Genomic DNA, 18,689 nt, shown 5'->3' on the forward strand with positions numbered 1-18,689 from the left:
ATTTACCCAAATTTTAGTCAAACGTTCGGTCAAACTTAGACAACATGAATATTTTTGAAATACCAACGTGATCCTCCCTAACCTAATCGTTAAACACTAACCTGCCTCCCAAAACTCCCCATGTCCGTCTATTGTTCTTCTTCCATGGAATAAACCCTAGAGAATGGATAAAGCAAACAACCTAATATTCCTAATTTTTCTGCTGCAAGTAAGCTTTCAAATTCGATTAATTTAATATGCTTGTATCAGGTTTGTTTAATTTTGTATAAGCATAAAAATGCAACCCTATTATCATCAAAACTGATCGATTGTATACATAAAGGGCTGGTATAGATACTGTAGATCTTGGGTTTCCTAGTGGCATCCATTGGTCTTCATCATATTCATTAGAGTGGATCATAAAATGTCAAATTATTACAAGATTCACAACCACAATAAGATGCTACGATGGTTTGGATATGCCGATTTGGCGATCTTTTTTTGGGTTTTTGAAACAAATTTGGCGACTTGTTTGGTGGTCATAAAATTAAGAAACTTGAAGTATTTTGACGGTTTAAGGTTAGTTTTGATCCGATCATCAAAAGAAATGGTGAGTTTTGATTTTGATTTTCACTGGGAAGGAGAAGACATGATTTAAGGATTTATCTTTGCAATTTAGGTGTTTGTTTGGGAATGGATGTTAAGGACATTTTAACACTATTTCAAAGGGTCAATCCCTCCTCTCAAATTCTAATTTCATCCTCATAATCTTTCCCTCCTCAAATCCATTTTTCTCCTTCTATTAGCATGACTCGTATTTGGGGTCGGAGGGAGTAATAATGATTAAAAAAAAGGAAAAATCACCACTAGACGGGCCCTAATAATGGTGCAATGACTTCCGGTCTTATAAGCCTTGGACCTTGGTTGTTTTATTTCCACGTCCAATTAAAAACTAAAAATCGACACGGATAGGGGTGTGCATAAAATCCGGAACCGCGGATTTCATCCGCAACCGTCCGTAAAATTGCGGGTGAAAACCAATATGCAAGAATCTTTGGGCCGGACACGGGTGAGTTTTCAAATCCGCAAGGTTTAGCGGTTTGGTTGCGGTTGGTTTTGTAAATCCGCGGATTCACCCGCACCGTAGGTTATAACAAAAAAATATAAAGCGCAATTAAATAAATCCCGACAAAACAAAGCTTATGAGCCTCCAGCCAGTGCCATGTATTCTGTTATTTAGTGGAAATTGAATTATTGTCCCTCATTCTGATGGACCTTCACAAATATCCCTAAGCCTATTTACAAATGTCCCTGATGGCATAATTAAATTTCTGATTAAAAAGATCAATTTTATAATTCCTTTTGTAACCTTCTACTTCTTCTTCAGTTCTAAAAGTTTCATCACTCGGGACGAAAGTCAGTTGAACCCATCATCACCATCTTCATCGCTACCCCCTCTGCCGCCGTCTCCATCGCTTCCACAACCAGCACCATGAACACCACCATTTCAGATCGCTTCCACAACCAGCATCACCACCACCACCATTTCAGAGTGAGATCGAAGAAATCTTAGACTGAGAGAGATCTACATGTGAAAATCAAACAAACCCACCACCACCATCTTCATCTGAATTTCGGTTGCTTACCACCACGATTTTTTTTTGATTTCAACTGATTTCATACAGATTCAGAGATCGATTTGAGTTTTTGGTTTTCGATTTTTGGTAATTTCAAGTTTGGATTCAATTGCGAGTGGATTTTGAGTTAGAGATTTGAACTCAGTGATTTGAGCTCCAGATTTGTTGATTGTGAAATTAGTAAGGTTCGACTTTATTTTTAGGTTTAGATGGAGAAGCTAAGACTCTCCATCCGAGACTCTGGGGATGTAGGTATTGAAGAGATGAAAGAGCTGTAAACTGCAGATGTAGGGGTGCGTTAGTGGTTTGATGGGTTTGAAGGTGCGGGTGAATTAACATGTTGTTGGTGATTTCAGTCCATAGTGGTTGAAGTAATGAAGCTCTGTTAGTTGTAATGAAGTTGTTTTAGATGAATGTTAGGTTTACAAAGTTGGAATTTACATCCATGGATGAGTGTTGCTGGTTCTTGTCTTGCAAATGGAGTTCAGGCTGAGATGGAATTGAAGAAATTGGTAAATGCAGTGGGTTTGTGTATATGTATTGCAGTTGTGCTGATATGCAATGGAGTCTGGATTTACAGAGCAAGTGTTGATAACTGCAAGTTGAACTGAATGCAGGTGATAATACATATGAAGTTTGAATAGGTGGTGATTCTGTTGTGCAGTGGTGGTTTGGTATTGCAGGTGGAGTTGTGATTTATGTGTATAATAGATGAGCAATGAACTGGTGAAGCTGCAGATGATGCAGTTCAGGTGCAGCTGAGATGAAGCATTGGTGGACATAGACCGAGCTGATATGAGAGCTGTAATGAAGAAGCAAGAGAATGGAAGAAGTATTGCAGTTGTGTTTGAAGTTGTTTGAGGTGGTTATCTGAGATGAAGCAGGCAGTGATATTGCAGCTGCAATATGGTGGTGCAGAACAAGGGTGTTGTGTTGGTGTTCAGTCTTATTGATTTGGTCCCAATGTAGAACTTTTGGTGCAATGGTAGCATGACTGACTCCATGTCTGATGATGCGTGTTCGACTCACGCCAAGTTCACTCCATTTACATGGATCAATTTTCATTATTGATCCAATTTAATGGATCAACTTGTACTTTTTTTTTTGGATCAACTACCGTTGTTGATCCTCTAAACTGGTCAACTTCTACTCTTGGTTCTGTTTTTATTTGGATCAACTATTGTTGTTGATACAAAAATATCTGAACCAGTTGTGGCGGAGGCGACGACTGTTGTGGTGGAATATTAGTGGTGGTGGCGGCGACGGACTAGTGGTGGTATAATGGTGGTGGTGTGATGGTGGTGGTGAAGGAGTGGTGGTGGAATATTAGTGGTGGTGGCGGTTGGTAGATGGTGGTTGTTGAACGGTGGTGGTGGGTAGTTGAATGTTTGTGGTGGGGGTGCTAGTGTTGGTGGAGAAGTGGTAGAGGACTAAATTTGTTCCATTTTGAAATAAAGAAAAATATTATACGATTGAGGGTATTAAGGTAATCCAATTTTAAATGGATAAGGTTATTAAAAAGTAGGGACATATTTATTGTTGTATAAAGACAAATTTATTGGGGTTCAAAAGTAGGGACATATAAATAATGTACCCTACTATTTAACCTAAAGGAGTTTACTTTGAAATGAAACGAACTGAAGTTCCCCTTCACTCAATTTCATGTTAGTTTCGGTCCAAATATCTTTTGATTTTTTTGAATGGTGTTCATATTTACATTATGGAATTCTCCTTTTGGCTTATTAGTCCCTGAATACTGATTCTACTCCAAATCAATTATTTTGTTTTTCATTATTATGCACGCAAGTTGTTTGATGAAATGCCTAGCATAGCATGTCCAAAAATTTCCTCACCGGTTTTGTTTGTTTACTTTTTTTTTCTTTCTTCTGACTAAATCCGCGGTTAAACCGCATCCGGTTCGCATTACCCGCTGATCCGTGGATGAGAAATTCGCGAGTAATTGGACCGGTCACGGTTCAATTTTCCAAATTCGCAACTTTGACGGTTTGGTTGCGGGTGACACCTAATCCGCAACCGTCCATGCGTTGCACACCCCCAGACACTGATACCGGACGAGTATCTGGTTAAGTAAAACCTAACCGGGAGCTCTTTGGCTCCTTTTCAATATCCCCTATAAGCCTCAGAATGAATCTAAATCCCCAAAATCTTATAACCCTAATACCGAATTAATCCTTATTAAAGGTTATATATTGATTTGATTCATTGGTATATCAGCATTCAATCTAATCTAAAGTTTTACAATCTCATCATCACCATCTGATTGCTAAAGAAGATTGATTGATCCACAATTCCAGAAGGAGTATAAGCGCTAACAAGTATTATTTTTTCATTCATTCATTTCTTATGTTGATTTTATTATTTCTCCCAAATACAGATCAGGAAATTGATTAGGGTTTATCAAATGGGTTCTGTTTTGACCCTTGAATCTTTTTTTCATTCTTTTTCTGTAGAGATTTATTCATTATTGGCATGATTCAGTTTGAGAAACACGAATAGAATATGCTATCTCTGCGTATAGTTCGCAGATTTTACACCACAAAAACAACAAACATTGCATTTGCTTCTGCCGCAATTGTAACTAATGCTGTTTCTAAACCTTTGGAAGAACCTGCATTGATAAAGCTAAAGAACGAAAGAAATCCAGATAAATTGTTTCATTTGTTTAAGGCGAATGCTAAGAACCGTTTGGTTATTGAGAATCGATTTGCATTTGAAGATACTGTTAGTCGCCTTGCTGGTGCTCGACGAATTGATTATATGGAACAGCTTCTTGAGGAGCAGAAAACATTATCGCAAGGGCGTCGTGAGGGGTTTGTTAGGATTATAACACTATATGGTATGATTAAGCATGCTGTTGAAACATTTTATACTATGCATCTCTTTGGTTGTCCTCGGACTGTTAAATCTTTCAATGCTGCTCTTAAGGTTTTGGGACAGACCCGTAATGCAGAAGATATCAAGTCATTTCTCTTGGAGGTTCCTCAGAAGTTTGATATTTCTATAGATGTTTATTCACTCAATATTGCTACAAAGGCTTTTTGTGAAGTCGGTTTATTGGATACAGCTTATTTAGTCATGATAGAGCTGGAGAAGGCAGGAGTTAGACCGTATGTTGTTACGTACACCACTATTCTTTCTGCATTTTATAAGAACGATTAGTGTGTGATAGGCAACGGGTTGTGGAATCTTATGTTGCATAAAGGTTGTTCACCTAATCTTGCCACATTTAATGTTAGGATCTAGTACTTAGTCAAGAAGGGACGAGCTTGGCAAGCTAATAAGTTAATGGGTACGATGCAGTTTCTGTGTAGCGAGCCAGATGAAGTGACATATAATTTAGTGATCAAGGTTTTTTTTCAAGCTGGTTATAGTTTAATGGCCAAATAAGTATATTCTGCACTACATCGTAAAGGTGGCAAGCCAAATCGACAGATGTACCAAACGATGATCCATTACCTTTGTGAAGGAGGTGAATTTGATGAGGCATTTACAATGTGCAAGGATAGCATGGAAAAGAACTGGTTTCCTAATTTTGTTACCATCGGTAAGCTGCTAGTAGGTCTTCTAATGAGTTCAAAGAGCCGCAATGCTAATATTCTCATGGCACTGGTTAGGGGAAGAACTCCTCCTTTTTCTGAGAAGGAAATTGAGCATTTGGAATACGTTAATTCTTCAACTCTGGAGCATATGGTCAAAAAATAATGAATGAAGAATCGGATAGTTTATAAAATAAGCAGTGCAGTTCTGGAGGTTCTATGATGCATTAATTGAAGTTTTTTGCTAAACTAACATGAAAGCAATACGCAATAGGTGAAGAGGATTTCCATTAAAGTCTAGCAGAGCAATACGTTTTTAGCTTGCACTGAGATCAAGAATATTCGTTTCTTTTTCTGATTCAAACTCTCTGTTTTCAATGATTTGTGTTTGGGTTATGATGATCAGATGGGTTGCTGGTGCAGCAGTTCAATGGTTAAAAGAAAGTCTTGGTATAGTTCAGAGTGCTAGTGAGATTGAAGAACTGGCAGGGAAAATTGAGAACACTGGTAGAGTTTATTTTGTTCCTGCGTCTAATGGTCTATTTGCACCGTGGTGGCGTGATGATGCCCGTGGGATTTGTATCGGGATCACAAGATTTACCAACAAATCTCCCATCACAAGTGTTCTTGAGAGCATGTGTTTTCAGGTTAAAGATGTCTTAGACTCGATGCACAAGGATGCTGGGGGAAAAGGCGAAGTGAAAAATGAGAATGGAGATTTTGTGCTCAGAGTTGATGGTGGAGCAACTATTAACAATCTATTGATGCAAATTCAGGTTTGTATCCGTAGTCTTACTAATTACTACTCCCTCCGTCCCACTCCTAAGTGACCTATTTGAAATTTGCACAATTTTTAAGACAAGCAAGGAAAATAGTATTTTTAATCATTTTTTACAATTATACCCTTATGAATAATGACTAGTGAAATTTAAAAATGGTTTATCTCTCAAAATACTCCACGGATGTTCGCAAATTTCATACAATTGAAAAGCATTTTAAAACACCTACGTAACGAATATAAACATGCCTATCAAATTATACATATTTCATATATTATTTATAATTAACTAAAAGGATAATTCCGGAATATCTCATTGTTTAGTGATATAGGTCACTTATCATTGGGACAAAATCTAAAATCAAATAGGTCACTTAGGAGTGGGACGGAGGGAGTATCTTATTTAACTCATTTGAGAGTGGAAATATGCTCGTTTTAAACGTTATGTCTTTTATAGCAAGATTTCGATCAGGACCGGTAGATATAGTTATATCAATATTTGATCAAAAGGAACCATAAGTCACTAACTCAAATCTTTAACTAACATTCCATGTTCTAAGCTAGGAAATTTTTACTAGCAAATCGAGCCCTCTAATAACGATGCTAAGTGATTTTGCTATGTCTACTAGCTGTAACTTTGGAATATATTACTCTGCCATAGCAGGAATACTTTTGTTGGTTTTTTTTTATATATATATATTTTTTTTTTTTTGAAAATTCTGTTTCTTTGATTCACTATACAACTCTGTTGTAGTGCCATTTTATTTGCTAGGAAACATTTTTCATATTGTCAAAGGAGTGCACCATTCTGAACTGTTTGCTTTTAAAATAACTAAGGACTTTTGACAGATTGTTCGACATTGTCATCTATCGAAGGAACCTAACCTTTGTTATCTTAATTGGATATAAACAGGCGGATCTGTTGGGATGTCCAGTCGTTAGACCAGCTAGCATTGAAACCACAGCTCTTGGTGCAGCCTATGCTTCTTGGTTAGCTGTGGGAGTTTGGACAGAACAAGATGTCTTTTCTGATGAAGCGAAACAAGAGAAACCTACCACTGTCCAGCCTAACTTGGATGGAGCTAAGGAAGAAAAGAGTAATGTCTTGGTATAAAGCTGTCTCAAGAACTTTCAATTTGGCCGACCTTTCCTTCTAGATCCCTCCTCCCTTGCGCTTTTTATCGTCTTTCAGTTTCTTCTGCTAAAGTTTTATTTTCTTCCTTTGTTTCATTTATGAACTTAAAACTTTTAATTTTGGAATAATGGCCAGTGTTCGCATACTGGGATCAGGCTTTTCAAAGTTGATAATGAAAATTGTAGGTTTTTGGGACATCTATTTTTCTTGCAGGTTTCATTTAAAATCCAGAACATTACGTGGTAATTACAGGATGTTCTCCAGTTTTAACCTAACACAGCACATGCTGCACTGAATGGGATTCTGAGCAGAAGCTTTTTAATTTAGAACCTTCCCTGCTAAGCTGTGCTTAAGGAATATTTAATAATAAATAGAAGAGTTCATACTCAAAAACTCAGCATCCGGAAGCTTTTTCTGGGTCTGAATTGGACAGTACACGGCAGCATTATAATAGGATGTTCCGTAGGAACAAAGCAAGATAACAATGTGGCTTTAAAGGAATATTAATGACATTGAATCAGCTTGAGCATAAATTATAGTCATAGTTCGTTGATTTATTGTACAAAAGAGTTTTAATATTTTGTCTACCTTTGCCCCACTCAAATTAGTGTATGAAACCGTTCACGATCCACTTCAGACCAAAACTTCTCGCGGACTAACTCAGTGAGGTCTAGTTAATCCATCAGTAGTCTGTTCGATCAGCAGCACTTGCAACACATCTTGGTTTGCTTCATTTCATTGCTGGGGCTTCTGTACAAGTTCTAGGCCAAAGGATTTTCAGTCATCGGAATCTATGCCACGGAATGGTAAGGGAACTGATTTTACTGCTCTGAACTTTCCTACATTGTTCAAGTGTTCATTCTCCAACCTGTTTAAACATTCATGCACGTATTACTCCAAAGAAAATAAAATGCAATTTTCTGAACCATCAGTTGTGTTTCCAATAATTACTGACACAAAAGAGCAATACCTGTAATAGTTCCAGTGCCCGCGTCGGATAATTTCTAGTGAAGCCAAGAAGAAGTCTAGTACTTGAGACTCCATAAACCCTGTTGGAGAACTAATACGCGTGACGCTTTCTATCCAGACCAATCTTAGCAGCACGTTGATAAACTGTAATTCGCATTTCATTATTAGTGACCCAGCAGCAACTTAAATTGTTTAACATGAAAGGGTCCAGGAAACTTACGATTGATATGTAGTAAATGTTCTTGCTCTTTAAAATCAAATCGTCTCTCAACCAACGGTTTTTGGAATTCCGGTTAAGAATACCCCAATCTTTAACGAAATCCCAGTACAACTGATAAACAGTTGCTATTGATGAAGTGAGTACAACCATGAACATCCATAAGTTATCGTGTTGCCGAGCAAATGTTAGTCTGGCACCGGCAGCAACCATGGCTGAGACGTATTTCCCCAAGTTAGCCAAATGAGCAACATCACCCTCATCGAACCATCTTCTTGCACACTTGAAAATCAAATTCAATGACATTATGTCACTTCACTATATTTGAAAATGAAATTTGTTTCTGTTTTCACACTAGATGATGCTAATTGTGTACATTAAAAGGGTCTGAAAATAAGTGTAAACCTGCATAGCTCGCCAGTAATATGGCGCAAATGAGATCACATATGCGAGTTCTCTGTATAGCTTGCTCTGGTTGCAGATCTCATATTGGTGCGTTTTGAAACTTTTTGCTAGAAAATAGCATGCTGTAGTCTCCATGTGTCTCAGCAGTGGAATCTGATCAGTTGAAGGAAAAAACAGCAACAATGTTTATATCTAGAATCAAGTAATATGGAGCCGCATATGCGTTAGGGTTGACGTTTACCTGGCTACAAAGCTGGTCAGCCATGAAGAAGTCTACCATCAAAACCTACAGATACACCATATGTACTGCCAAATTAACATTGCTTGTACAGATAATATGCACGGATACAAAAACTAGGAGCATATTTTGCGCGTACCTTATAAAATGGAGAGAAAGCAATGTTGCGGATCACCCTAATGAAGCAATAACGAGTTGATCGGTAGAAAATGTTGAATGGGCAAATGAGCAATGCAATGAAACACTGAAAATTAACCAAAACATGTTCAGAACACTGAGCAGGTAGGTCTTAGCTAGCAAATGACTGGATATGAAGACTAAAGCTTGTTATTACCAGAAGGAGAACTCCAGGAATGGCGTCGACGTGAGTTGGTGCAAAATGGCTTGACCTCAAAATAAGGTGGATGACCATTGCACCGACCACCGCTGACATGAAAGAAGCACACATCAAGAAGGCATCTCTGTACTTGAGAGTTGTACTCGGCGAGAACTCAAATATGAAGGAGTAGTTGATTCGAGTGCTGCTCCACATGAATATGTTGCACCCGTACATAAACAAGTGGAGACTGAGGAATGCAAACATGCTACATCACATCCAACAAAACATATTATTAGTACTATTATGTGTTGTAAATCTGTCATGTCGGTGTCGCGACACAGCGAACAAACAACAAGATATTTTCTATTTGCAAGCCAAACCATTGTGCATTAGGAGTCGGCACAAAAAAGCCTAATGCATTCATCTTGTGTAATGCGTGGTGGGTTCCATGTAGCATTAGGGGTCTATAAATTCTATACCTGAAAACAGGGTAAACAGTCTCCAGATATCCAGGTTCAGTTCCAGACTTGAAGATGTTTGACATGTGTGCCAAGATTGCGTACACACTAAATAAGGCTACGAAACTGCCTGTGAACAGTCCTGCAACAACCAAACAACAAAAGATATTTCATCAGTGAACGAACCTAGCCGACTCATGACGCAAAGAAATCTTCCAACAACAACAAATATGTGATAAAAAGAAAAGGAAGCCCTATAAAGAACACGCTTTAAATCTCTAGCTAGCAGCAAAAATAACTTTTCCCTTTTTTCTTTCTTTTTTTTTTTTGGCCAAAAAATTAAGTGCTAGACAACTAATTCATGGATGAAGCAAATGCTGGTATATACAGTTCCGACTGGGTGCACCCAATCCAAACGAAATGAACGATCGAAAATATGTCAGGTAGCCATAAACAAAGCCGAGGCGCCAGAGTAGCGTGTTTTTTTTTTGGGATCAACTTACGGTCTGTGTGTTTGATTTTGCAAAATGATCAACTTACGGTCTGGATCTTGGACTTGTTGTTACAATAAAGACCAACAGTTAGCAGGGGAAAGAAAACATGCAACTTCGGTTGTCATATCCTTCACGTCATATGCCAATATAAGAACGTATCCCCAATGCGACGCATTACTGCTATAAATGGTGATGTTTTAATCCCGTTTCACTTGTCATAAGTACCATTTGATTGTGGTAATCTATTGTAGTGGGTCTACTATAATCTCCACAAGGAACAATGATATCTCGTAAGGATTTTTGTCTCTGCTTTTTTACTTTGTGCAGTTTAAGTTCAAACAAAGACGATTAGGTTTGTTCTTCCTTTTATTGTGAAGCAAAAGTGAAACGAATCAGACATGCTTGTTTCTTGGTTCTCAATAATTCAAAGGCTAAATCCACACGCATTAACTTAGCACAGAACGTTGCGCCGCGTATTTGCTGGACCAAGGTTGCCATGATCATGGTATTACTTTCTCACTTGTCATTTCTTTTTTTTCATACTATTGCACCATCTGTGCGTACTCCCAACTCCGTTGATAACTATTTAACAGAACTAATATTCTTTAAAAGAGTGTGCACAAAATTGAATTCAGTAAAGCTGTCCCAGGCCTTGATTTTCTTGCAGGGGGGATCAAAAATTATTTGTAAAAGAAAGCATAGGAACAAAGTTTTAAGTCACGTACCTGCTAAAAAGGTGATCATATGAGAGGCTTTATTCTCTCGGGGTCTTAAGAATTTCATTGCCTTTTTCCTGTCATCGTTAGCAAAGTGCTTTGTGAAGATGGACTCCACTTCATCGCCCAATCTTACCACCTTCGTTAAAAAAAAAAAAAAAAAAAAAGATACAAGTACAAAGTTAAGTCAAGCAATGCACAGTGGACTCTACTCGAACGATTTTTGCTGATGATATCATCGTGTGTCCATTGAAAACACTCGAAAGCTAAAGTTTTCATTGACTCATGATTCCATATGCACATTTTGAAATTTTATTAAATATATATAGACTGGTCACAAAACAGCATGACCCCAGTTAAATCACCAGTTATATTGCATATATCGAATATGCTGCACGGATCGAATAAAAATCTTATATTCTTGTATGGACTCTAAGAACTTTTGGAAACGATTTTAAATTTAGATTGTGAATATCATTGTACTGTGAGTTCTCAGATAAAAGAAATATCACGTCATCGCACAATTTTTCAGAAGATATGATTTGAGGTTTTTTTATGAGTTTCTTTTAGAATCAAAGTTACAACCAAATACTAAGATAACCAAGATATTTACTGTTATATGAACTATGGAGTTTGGCTTATAAGTCACTTCTGACATATTCTAAACAAACGATTATGTCACCTGGATTATTCCTCGTAAATATATTTGGTTGGTTGCAGTTTAAAGAAGTACCAACCCTGGAATTTTAGGTGCACACGAATTCCATATGGGGTACGTTATATGAAGGCGAATAAGAATAAGTTCAAGGAATATGCTAATTCATGAAAAACAGTTTAGCAGAATATTATTCTGCGCACCATACCTTGTCGGAACTAATGAAGTGAGATCTCTTCACTGCTCTCAGATAACTACTTGATGCTCTTTCATTTGCCACCTGTAATATCCAAAATAAAGAATAAAAACTAATGACGAAAATGTTCACATGATATTTATTTTATTTTTCATTGATTACAGATAAAATAAAATAAATAAACACAAAATTGGTTAAGAAGACCAAAATCAACAATTTCTGGGTGAAAATGACGTTTAGATTTTGATATTGTTTAAATGGACAAAAATGTAAAAATAGTAAGGATGTAAACAGTTTCATCCTACCCTTTTTCAAATATTTTATTTTTATTTTTAATTTACATCCTTGCTATTTTTTAAGTTTAAGTCAGGATGAATCTAGTTTCATCCTTACTATTTTTTTAGTGTCCATTTCACCCATACTAATTTTTACTCGTCTATTTGAACCATGTTTTAAAAAATACTTGGACAAATGACCCATTTTCCGAAAAATAAAATTATTTACCTTGTCGAATTTCTTCAGTATCTTGACAAAGGCCACCATATTTAACGAGGTGTAAGTTTTGAGTAAACCAAGTCCTCTGTAGAGTTCAACAAAAGCTCCTCTAATCATCTTTTCAGCACATTGGATTTTCTTTCTGTTAACGGAGTCCCCATGGCCTTCTTTCTTAGGGTTATTTACTAAATCTTCCCATAGCTTTGATGTCACAGCTGATATTGTTCTTGTTGGGTTCGTTGCTGGGATATCAATTCTTAACCCACTTCTTGTCTTCTTTGTTTTCGTTCTAGTCCCGCCGGTAAAACTATTCACTCCATTTTTTCCATCTTCGTTTGTCGGAGAAGTCTCATCCATTTCGGTTCCGCTCTCTGCATTACACCGGAACATAGGTCATATTATGTACATGCAGATGTAGTTATCAATAATAATAGATTAGCAGTATTTGTTGGCAACTATTGTTTTTTTTTTTTTTTTTTTTTTGTGTAATGACAAGACTTTGTTTTGGCAATTTAATTTGCTTAAGACACGGCAAATGGCAATAAATGTATACTACTCGCCTAATATTTTCTAGCTACTTCATTAAATTCCGAAATTCTAACTAAATTGCATAAAAATATCATGACGAGAAGGAAGTCTAGAAAGCAAAAACAGTGTGTAAAAACCAAGTAGATTTAAATCATTTTATTATATGTCATCATCGTGTTAAGATATACCAACTTTTCTAATATGAATAATTGCAAAATGTGGAAAAGAAAATGTAACTTTAGTATTGATGTATATGTTGAACGAGATTGTATGATCTGTAGTGAAAAATATAAAAGTATATATATATATCTAAACTTTAAAAAGATGCACTGAAAGAAAAATTTGTTCATTCTGGAATTTGAACCTAGCTAAGATTCATTAAAGCTTGATAGTGGACAAAACACTAACTAAGAAAATGAAGCTCAAGTTGATATCAAAGATGGAAGTACATGCACTATACTACCGTGATATCAGCTACCAACTCGATTATATAATATTCCTTATATATTGTCAAAAGAGAAGGAAAAACTTGTAAAATTTACGTACCAGAATAATCGGATGCACTTCTAACCGATGAAGAATTTGATCGCGCAAGACTTCCAGTCTCCAGTCTTAATAAATGATTTTTCCTGCGTCTTTCGCTTAGAATTTGTTTGAGATCAAGAAGAGTTTCTAGCTGTTTGTTGAGGGCCTCTCCTCTCTCTAAAAATTCCTTTTCTTTGATTTTGTAGAATTGATTCACCTTGTTTAATTCTTCATCTAATCTCTCGAAAAATTCTTTTACCTTCAATTTCAAACCATCGAAAATATTCAGTTTAAATAAATTTTCTCATTTTCAAAAAATAAATAGAATACCCTATCATTAATTACCTCATCTTCTTCAGAAAACAAGTGAAGTAGCTCCGTTTGGTAGACAGATTCTTCATCTCCTTCTCCATTTTTGTTTCTGACCTACAAGAAATTAAACATAAATTAATTTAAATTCTAAATTTAATTAGTTACCATTTATTTTTCATTTTTTTGATATTGTTTTTTGTTTTTGAAAAGTAGTGTGGGTTCTCTCTTTTCCCACTCACGATAGTTTCGTGATAGAAACACCCAACGGTTTCATTGCTTTTCGTGTCACCCACCAATCTCTATATTGTGTTACACCAAAATGAACCATAACTTTAGCGTGCCGGAAACTAACACATGCATCTGCTATTTCCGTTAACTTTTCACGTAAAATCATTGCTATAACGAAACAGACACACTACTTTATTTTCCGGTGAAGATGAAATTTTCCCGCTACGTAACAAAAATATAATGCAAAAATTCCTAAATGACGTCAACAAGGATCGCATGAAAAGGATGCAGACAAAGAATTATAGTAGATATCTCGAACAGAAAATGAAGTGTTTTCAGGTGAAGAAAGTCATCTCGACCTAATTGAAGCAAAACCCAGAAAGCAAAAACGATAATTAAATCTGTAAACAACTTTGTCGAAACTGGATCATCATAATGCTACCTGAATTATCATCTCCCTTTGATCAGTAGAAGAACTCTGAAATTTAGCTGATAATTTCTTGAAAACATAACGAACAGGATCGAAAATAGAAAACCCGTATTGAGGAGGATCATCTTCTTGATCATGAAGATGAAGAAGATGGATTTGATCAGAAATGGGTTTTTTAGAAAGTCTAACTTTCTTGACATATTTCTTTAACTGGCAGTAGTTTACGAATGCATCCTTCCACTCTGGTATTAATTGAGCTTCAAGCTCTTTTGAGAACTTCACCATCACCACCACCACCAAAATTAATTTCGGATATATTAATTGATGAGAAAAAGATGAAGAATGAGAACCAGAGTGATGATGAACTGGAATGGAAGTTCACAGAGGTGGTCTAGGGGACTAAGTTTGGTTTTTATTTATAGTGCTCGAAAGGAAAAAAAAAAAAAAAAAAGCGTTTTCAATGGGAAAAAGAAAGCAAAGAAGGGTTTTTGTTTTTATTACTAAAAAAAGTTATGATTAAACAAATACCAGGGACTAGGACTAGCTTAATATCATTGATTTAATGGGTAATTAGGGCTAACAAATTAATTAGTTATTTGTTTTGGCCAATACATTGCTAAACTGAGTTGAAGTGGACAAAAGATTAAAGATTGAGTGTTATAAGTAAGCGTGTTTTTCTTTCTCACTAGTCTCTCGTACAATAGACACTAGCTGCATATCAGCTATCGCCCAATCGTCTGTGACTCATGACCCTAATCGTTTGTGACTCATGCTTCACTCACTCATTCAATATATCTGGCCTCTCTTAAACTAGGTCTTATGGCATACATTCACCAGGTTCACACTGCTCCATGAGATTTTAGAAAACACTAATTCTTGTGGTTGGGTATGAGAAAAATCTAAAATTGCGTAATGATTATTAGTAGGAAAGAATTAAAAAGAAAAATTTAGATAAACAAAAAGAGACCCAGCATTTTATAAATTAAAATAAAATAAAAATCTTAATAGTAAGAAAACGCATAATGATCTCGTCCTGGGAGAATAAAAATATTTATAAAAATTAGTCGAACGCGTAATGATTACATGCTGATAAACTCGTAACTATTGCATGTTATCTTTTGATAGCACTTTTTGGATCTTGTAAACACAATAGCGGATGCCGTAAGATCTAAAATGTATTTGGCAACCAGAAACACAAAAGCTGATATATCTGAGATTATAAAACAAAAAAAATCTGTTTCACCATTATTTATTTATTTATTTTAATCTAATAGTCATTCTAAAATTAGGTTCTCATACCAATTTTTGTCTTTTCGACTTAATTGGTACACAAAAGCCTTCCTAGTCTTATGAGTCACCATAATCCCTAGCCGATAGGATTAAAGTTTGTGATAACAGTAGTATAACGGCTGGCTAAGCAGCAACCTACGAGAGTGGTGCATAAACCCATATGATCATTTTTGGGCCTAGACCAGCTAGGCGTAGTCAGAAAAAGTTCAAGGACCCAACATTTTAAGAAATGCGAACCACTTTATTTGATTATTGGCAATTTGGCATATTGCAATTTGCATTCCTGCTGCATATTCGCATCTTTGTATGGATAACTAGTTACTTCGAAATTAATATACCTACGAGGAAAACAGCTCACAATCAAACTACAGTGGCTCACAATGCCAACCCTACCATTGAAAATGGGCATCACAAGACATCACAAAATCTCACACCGACTGCAAAATATATAGCCCGCAAAAGTCATTAAAAACAAAAAAACTAGAGTAAAATGCAAGAATGGAAACCTGGATATCTGGGTTCTAAAATCAATGGGCATCACAAGACAAACGTACCGAGGAACATACTCCTATTGGCTGCAAGTTTCACTATTAAACGCATCTATGTATATGTCATCCCCATTTCAAGTTAAAATCGCTCAATATAAGCACGTCATCGACTAAAATCGATATGCCACATAATTTCTGCATGTTTCGGTTGTTTTTGTCTACAAACTGGTTTTCACGTATGTATTATTGTGTAATAATTTTAGGGACGATGGCGACATTGTTCTTGGACATTAATTCCGCTGGTTGTAGTCAATTTAATATAAATATGGGTGCAAACGATAAACTGCCTCTCGTATGTAGTTCCTACCCAATCTTATTTTGGACATGAACCCTCAAGATGACAAGAAAAAAAACAAAACATATCCCTTTGACGTAAAAAAACTAGTCATAAAAATCCAAGGTGACCAAACTTGTGGTACAAAAATCCTACTCAAATGTTGGGATCCATTAAAATTCCATCGTAAACAAAATTGATACAAAAACTCCAAATTTTTAAAAATTGATACAAAAACCCCAAATTTGATGAAACCAACATTTAAATTTGGAGTTTTTGTGTTAATTTTGTTTTGGTGGGGTTTTTGTGTTACTTTTGTTTTGATGGGTTTTTTGTGGAAGGATGGTGACACATCTGGGGTTATAACTCGCGGACCGTTGACGTAATGATACAGTGTTCGACACCAAAGATGGTTAACTTTATTAACCAGAAATATTTACATTGTCTGACAATAATTGACTCTCGATAATATTAGGAGGTTTCTCAAACTAGCTTTAGTAAATTTTTCTAGTTTATCAGCGGATTTGTTACAAACTCTAGGAACAAAATGACATCCCCGTTATGGATTGTTTTTAAACTGTTGATAGCATCTAATAGAATAACTTCATTCTCTCGTGCTATCACCGGGGATGATTTGTTGATCTAGCCTTCAAACCCTTTTAGATCATTTTCAAAAACAATATATGTAGACTACAACTCTTTACTCCAGTTGACTGCATCGAGGAACGCCAGAGCATTATGCCTGCTCAGAATCTTTTATTCCTGCATAGCATTTTGATAGACAACCCACCACTTTCATGCAAAATCACACCAGATAAGAACAATTCTTGCTAGACCGGTATTAACATCATATGCATGAGGTATTAGCATTTTGATGCACCACAATTAATAGTAAATTAAGGATATGGAGGGGGTATTCATTTTGGTATAGTGGACCTAGCATTCTGCACATTACTGTAGCGTGCCAGTTATTTAAAGCTTAGATTTTCAATATAACTAGCAAAACTTAAAGCTTTCCTAGCTATTAATAGTAAAGTAAATATATGCAGGGGATATTCATTTCGGTATAGTGTACCTAGCATTCTGCACATTACTGGAGCGTGCCAGTTGTTTAAAGCTTAGATTTTCAATATAACTAGCAAAACTTAAAGCTTTCCTAGCTGTGATCTTCAAATCGTCCTTTTTATTCTGGAATTGAACTTCACATCTCTCATTACACATAACCCATGAGACTACCATGGCAGTGTTTAACCATTCAAATTGAGAAGTATGTTGTTGATTTTATGGCATCTAGCTCTCTAACATTTCAGCAACATCATTATGAACCCCTGATAAAACACTAGAACCTCCAGGGATTTACATCCAGACAGCTATTGAGAAAGGGCAGTAAAACAAAACATGCATCATACTCTCATCAAATTAATTGCAGAATGTGCACAAACGATTTATGTGTCTGCAAGCTCTGGAGAGTCTTTCATTCGCATGCGATATATCAGATAAACATTTCCACTAAAAATATTTCCAAAACTCCTTCCAACTTATTTTAGAGTTTTATATTTTAAGAGAAACCTGCAGATTACCCAAACTGATTTCACGCAGCTTATTGTATGCAGACTTTAGAGTGAAAATCACATTTCTCGTTAGATTTCAAATAAGCTTATCTACAGCGACTGCCGGAATTCTCATGTTCATTATCAAATATGTCGTTTCAGGTTCAAAAAGATGGTGAATCGATCAACTCAGGATTCTGTTGTCTTGAAAAAAGATCTTGAACCCATATATATTCCTCACTATCCTCAACATCATGTCCATGCCTATTACCCAAACATCGAGCCATATTTTTATTTTATCAATCTCCATCGACTATGGAGCTTTATAAAAGGGATATGCTTCTGCACACCATTCCAAGCCCATGAACAACTCTTCCTGGTACTTGCATGGAGCATACTGGTGCATGGGAAATATTTAGACTGCATTACTTTTACCCACTGCTTATCTGGATTAGTACACATTCTCCAAGCAGCTCTGACTAGAAGAGCTTGATTCAGAATTTCCAGATCTCTGAAACCTTGACCACCAAGGTTTTATGCATATATAATCTTTTCAAAAAGTAATGTACGTTCCTTTCTTCTCTTTAAATCCCCACCAAAAGTTTCATTGTAGAGTATCAATCTGTTTGATGATATAAACTGGAATATGCAAATAACTCATTAAGTAAGTTAGAACTGTATTAGTAACAGTCTTTATCATTAAAGATTTACAGCATTTAGACATAGTTTCACCATTTCAAGTGGATAACCTGCTTT

General features: G+C 36.1%; 3 protein-coding genes across 3 annotated transcripts; 2 read left to right on the top strand and 1 right to left on the bottom strand.

The window, feature by feature from the left end:
- Positions 1-3,754: 3,754 nt before the first annotated feature.
- On the top strand, positions 3,755-7,272 carry LOC113296891 (pentatricopeptide repeat-containing protein At1g80150, mitochondrial). Its single transcript, XM_026545250.1, is given in 3 exon segments — positions 3,755-3,952; positions 4,088-5,949; positions 6,865-7,272. A coding segment is annotated over 1 exon segment (1,203 nt). The 5' UTR covers positions 3,755-3,952; positions 4,088-4,136; the 3' UTR covers positions 5,340-5,949; positions 6,865-7,272.
- LOC113294492 (glycerol kinase-like) lies at positions 5,572-7,065 on the top strand. Its single transcript, XM_026542888.1, has 2 exons — positions 5,572-5,949; positions 6,865-7,065. The coding sequence occupies exons 1-2, from the start codon at positions 5,572-5,574 to the stop codon at positions 7,063-7,065; spliced, it is 579 nt and encodes a 192-aa protein (XP_026398673.1).
- A 197-nt stretch (positions 7,273-7,469) lies between the features above and the next one.
- Positions 7,470-14,669, bottom strand: LOC113296892 (phosphate transporter PHO1-like). The gene is made up of 14 exons (XM_026545251.1): positions 14,284-14,669; positions 13,647-13,727; positions 13,323-13,560; positions 12,258-12,619; positions 11,766-11,837; positions 10,912-11,041; positions 9,714-9,834; positions 9,250-9,499; positions 9,055-9,159; positions 8,919-8,963; positions 8,678-8,830; positions 8,276-8,554; positions 8,057-8,199; positions 7,470-7,954 (listed from the first exon to the last, which is right to left on the bottom strand). Exons 1-14 carry the CDS (start codon positions 14,554-14,556, stop codon positions 7,864-7,866), a joined length of 2,343 nt encoding a protein of 780 aa, XP_026401036.1. The 5' UTR covers positions 14,557-14,669; the 3' UTR covers positions 7,470-7,863.
- Between the last annotated feature and the right edge of the window lie 4,020 nt (positions 14,670-18,689).

This window comes from Papaver somniferum, chromosome 7 (genome assembly GCF_003573695.1).
Source record: "Papaver somniferum cultivar HN1 chromosome 7, ASM357369v1, whole genome shotgun sequence".
In the NCBI taxonomy this organism is placed as follows: domain Eukaryota; kingdom Viridiplantae; phylum Streptophyta; class Magnoliopsida; order Ranunculales; family Papaveraceae; genus Papaver; species Papaver somniferum.

What these genes read in the sequence shown, in the direction of transcription:
- LOC113296892 (XM_026545251.1), bottom strand. Translation starts at nt 14,556, where the DNA reads ATGGTGAAGTTCTCAAAAGAGCTTGAAGCTCAATTAATACCAGAGTGG. An exon ending in CTTTCTCTCCATTTTATAAG is followed by an intron (nt 8,964 to 9,054) that starts GTACGCGCAAAA and finishes GTGTATCTGTAG; the next exon opens with GTTTTGATGGTAGACTTCTT. An exon ending in GGGCACTGGAACTATTACAG is followed by an intron (nt 7,955 to 8,056) that starts GTATTGCTCTTT and finishes ATGTTTAAACAG; the next exon opens with GTTGGAGAATGAACACTTGA.
- LOC113294492 (XM_026542888.1), top strand. Translation starts at nt 5,572, where the DNA reads ATGATCAGATGGGTTGCTGGTGCAGCAGTTCAATGGTTAAAAGAAAGT. An exon ending in ATCTATTGATGCAAATTCAG is followed by an intron (nt 5,950 to 6,864) that starts GTTTGTATCCGT and finishes GGATATAAACAG; the next exon opens with GCGGATCTGTTGGGATGTCC.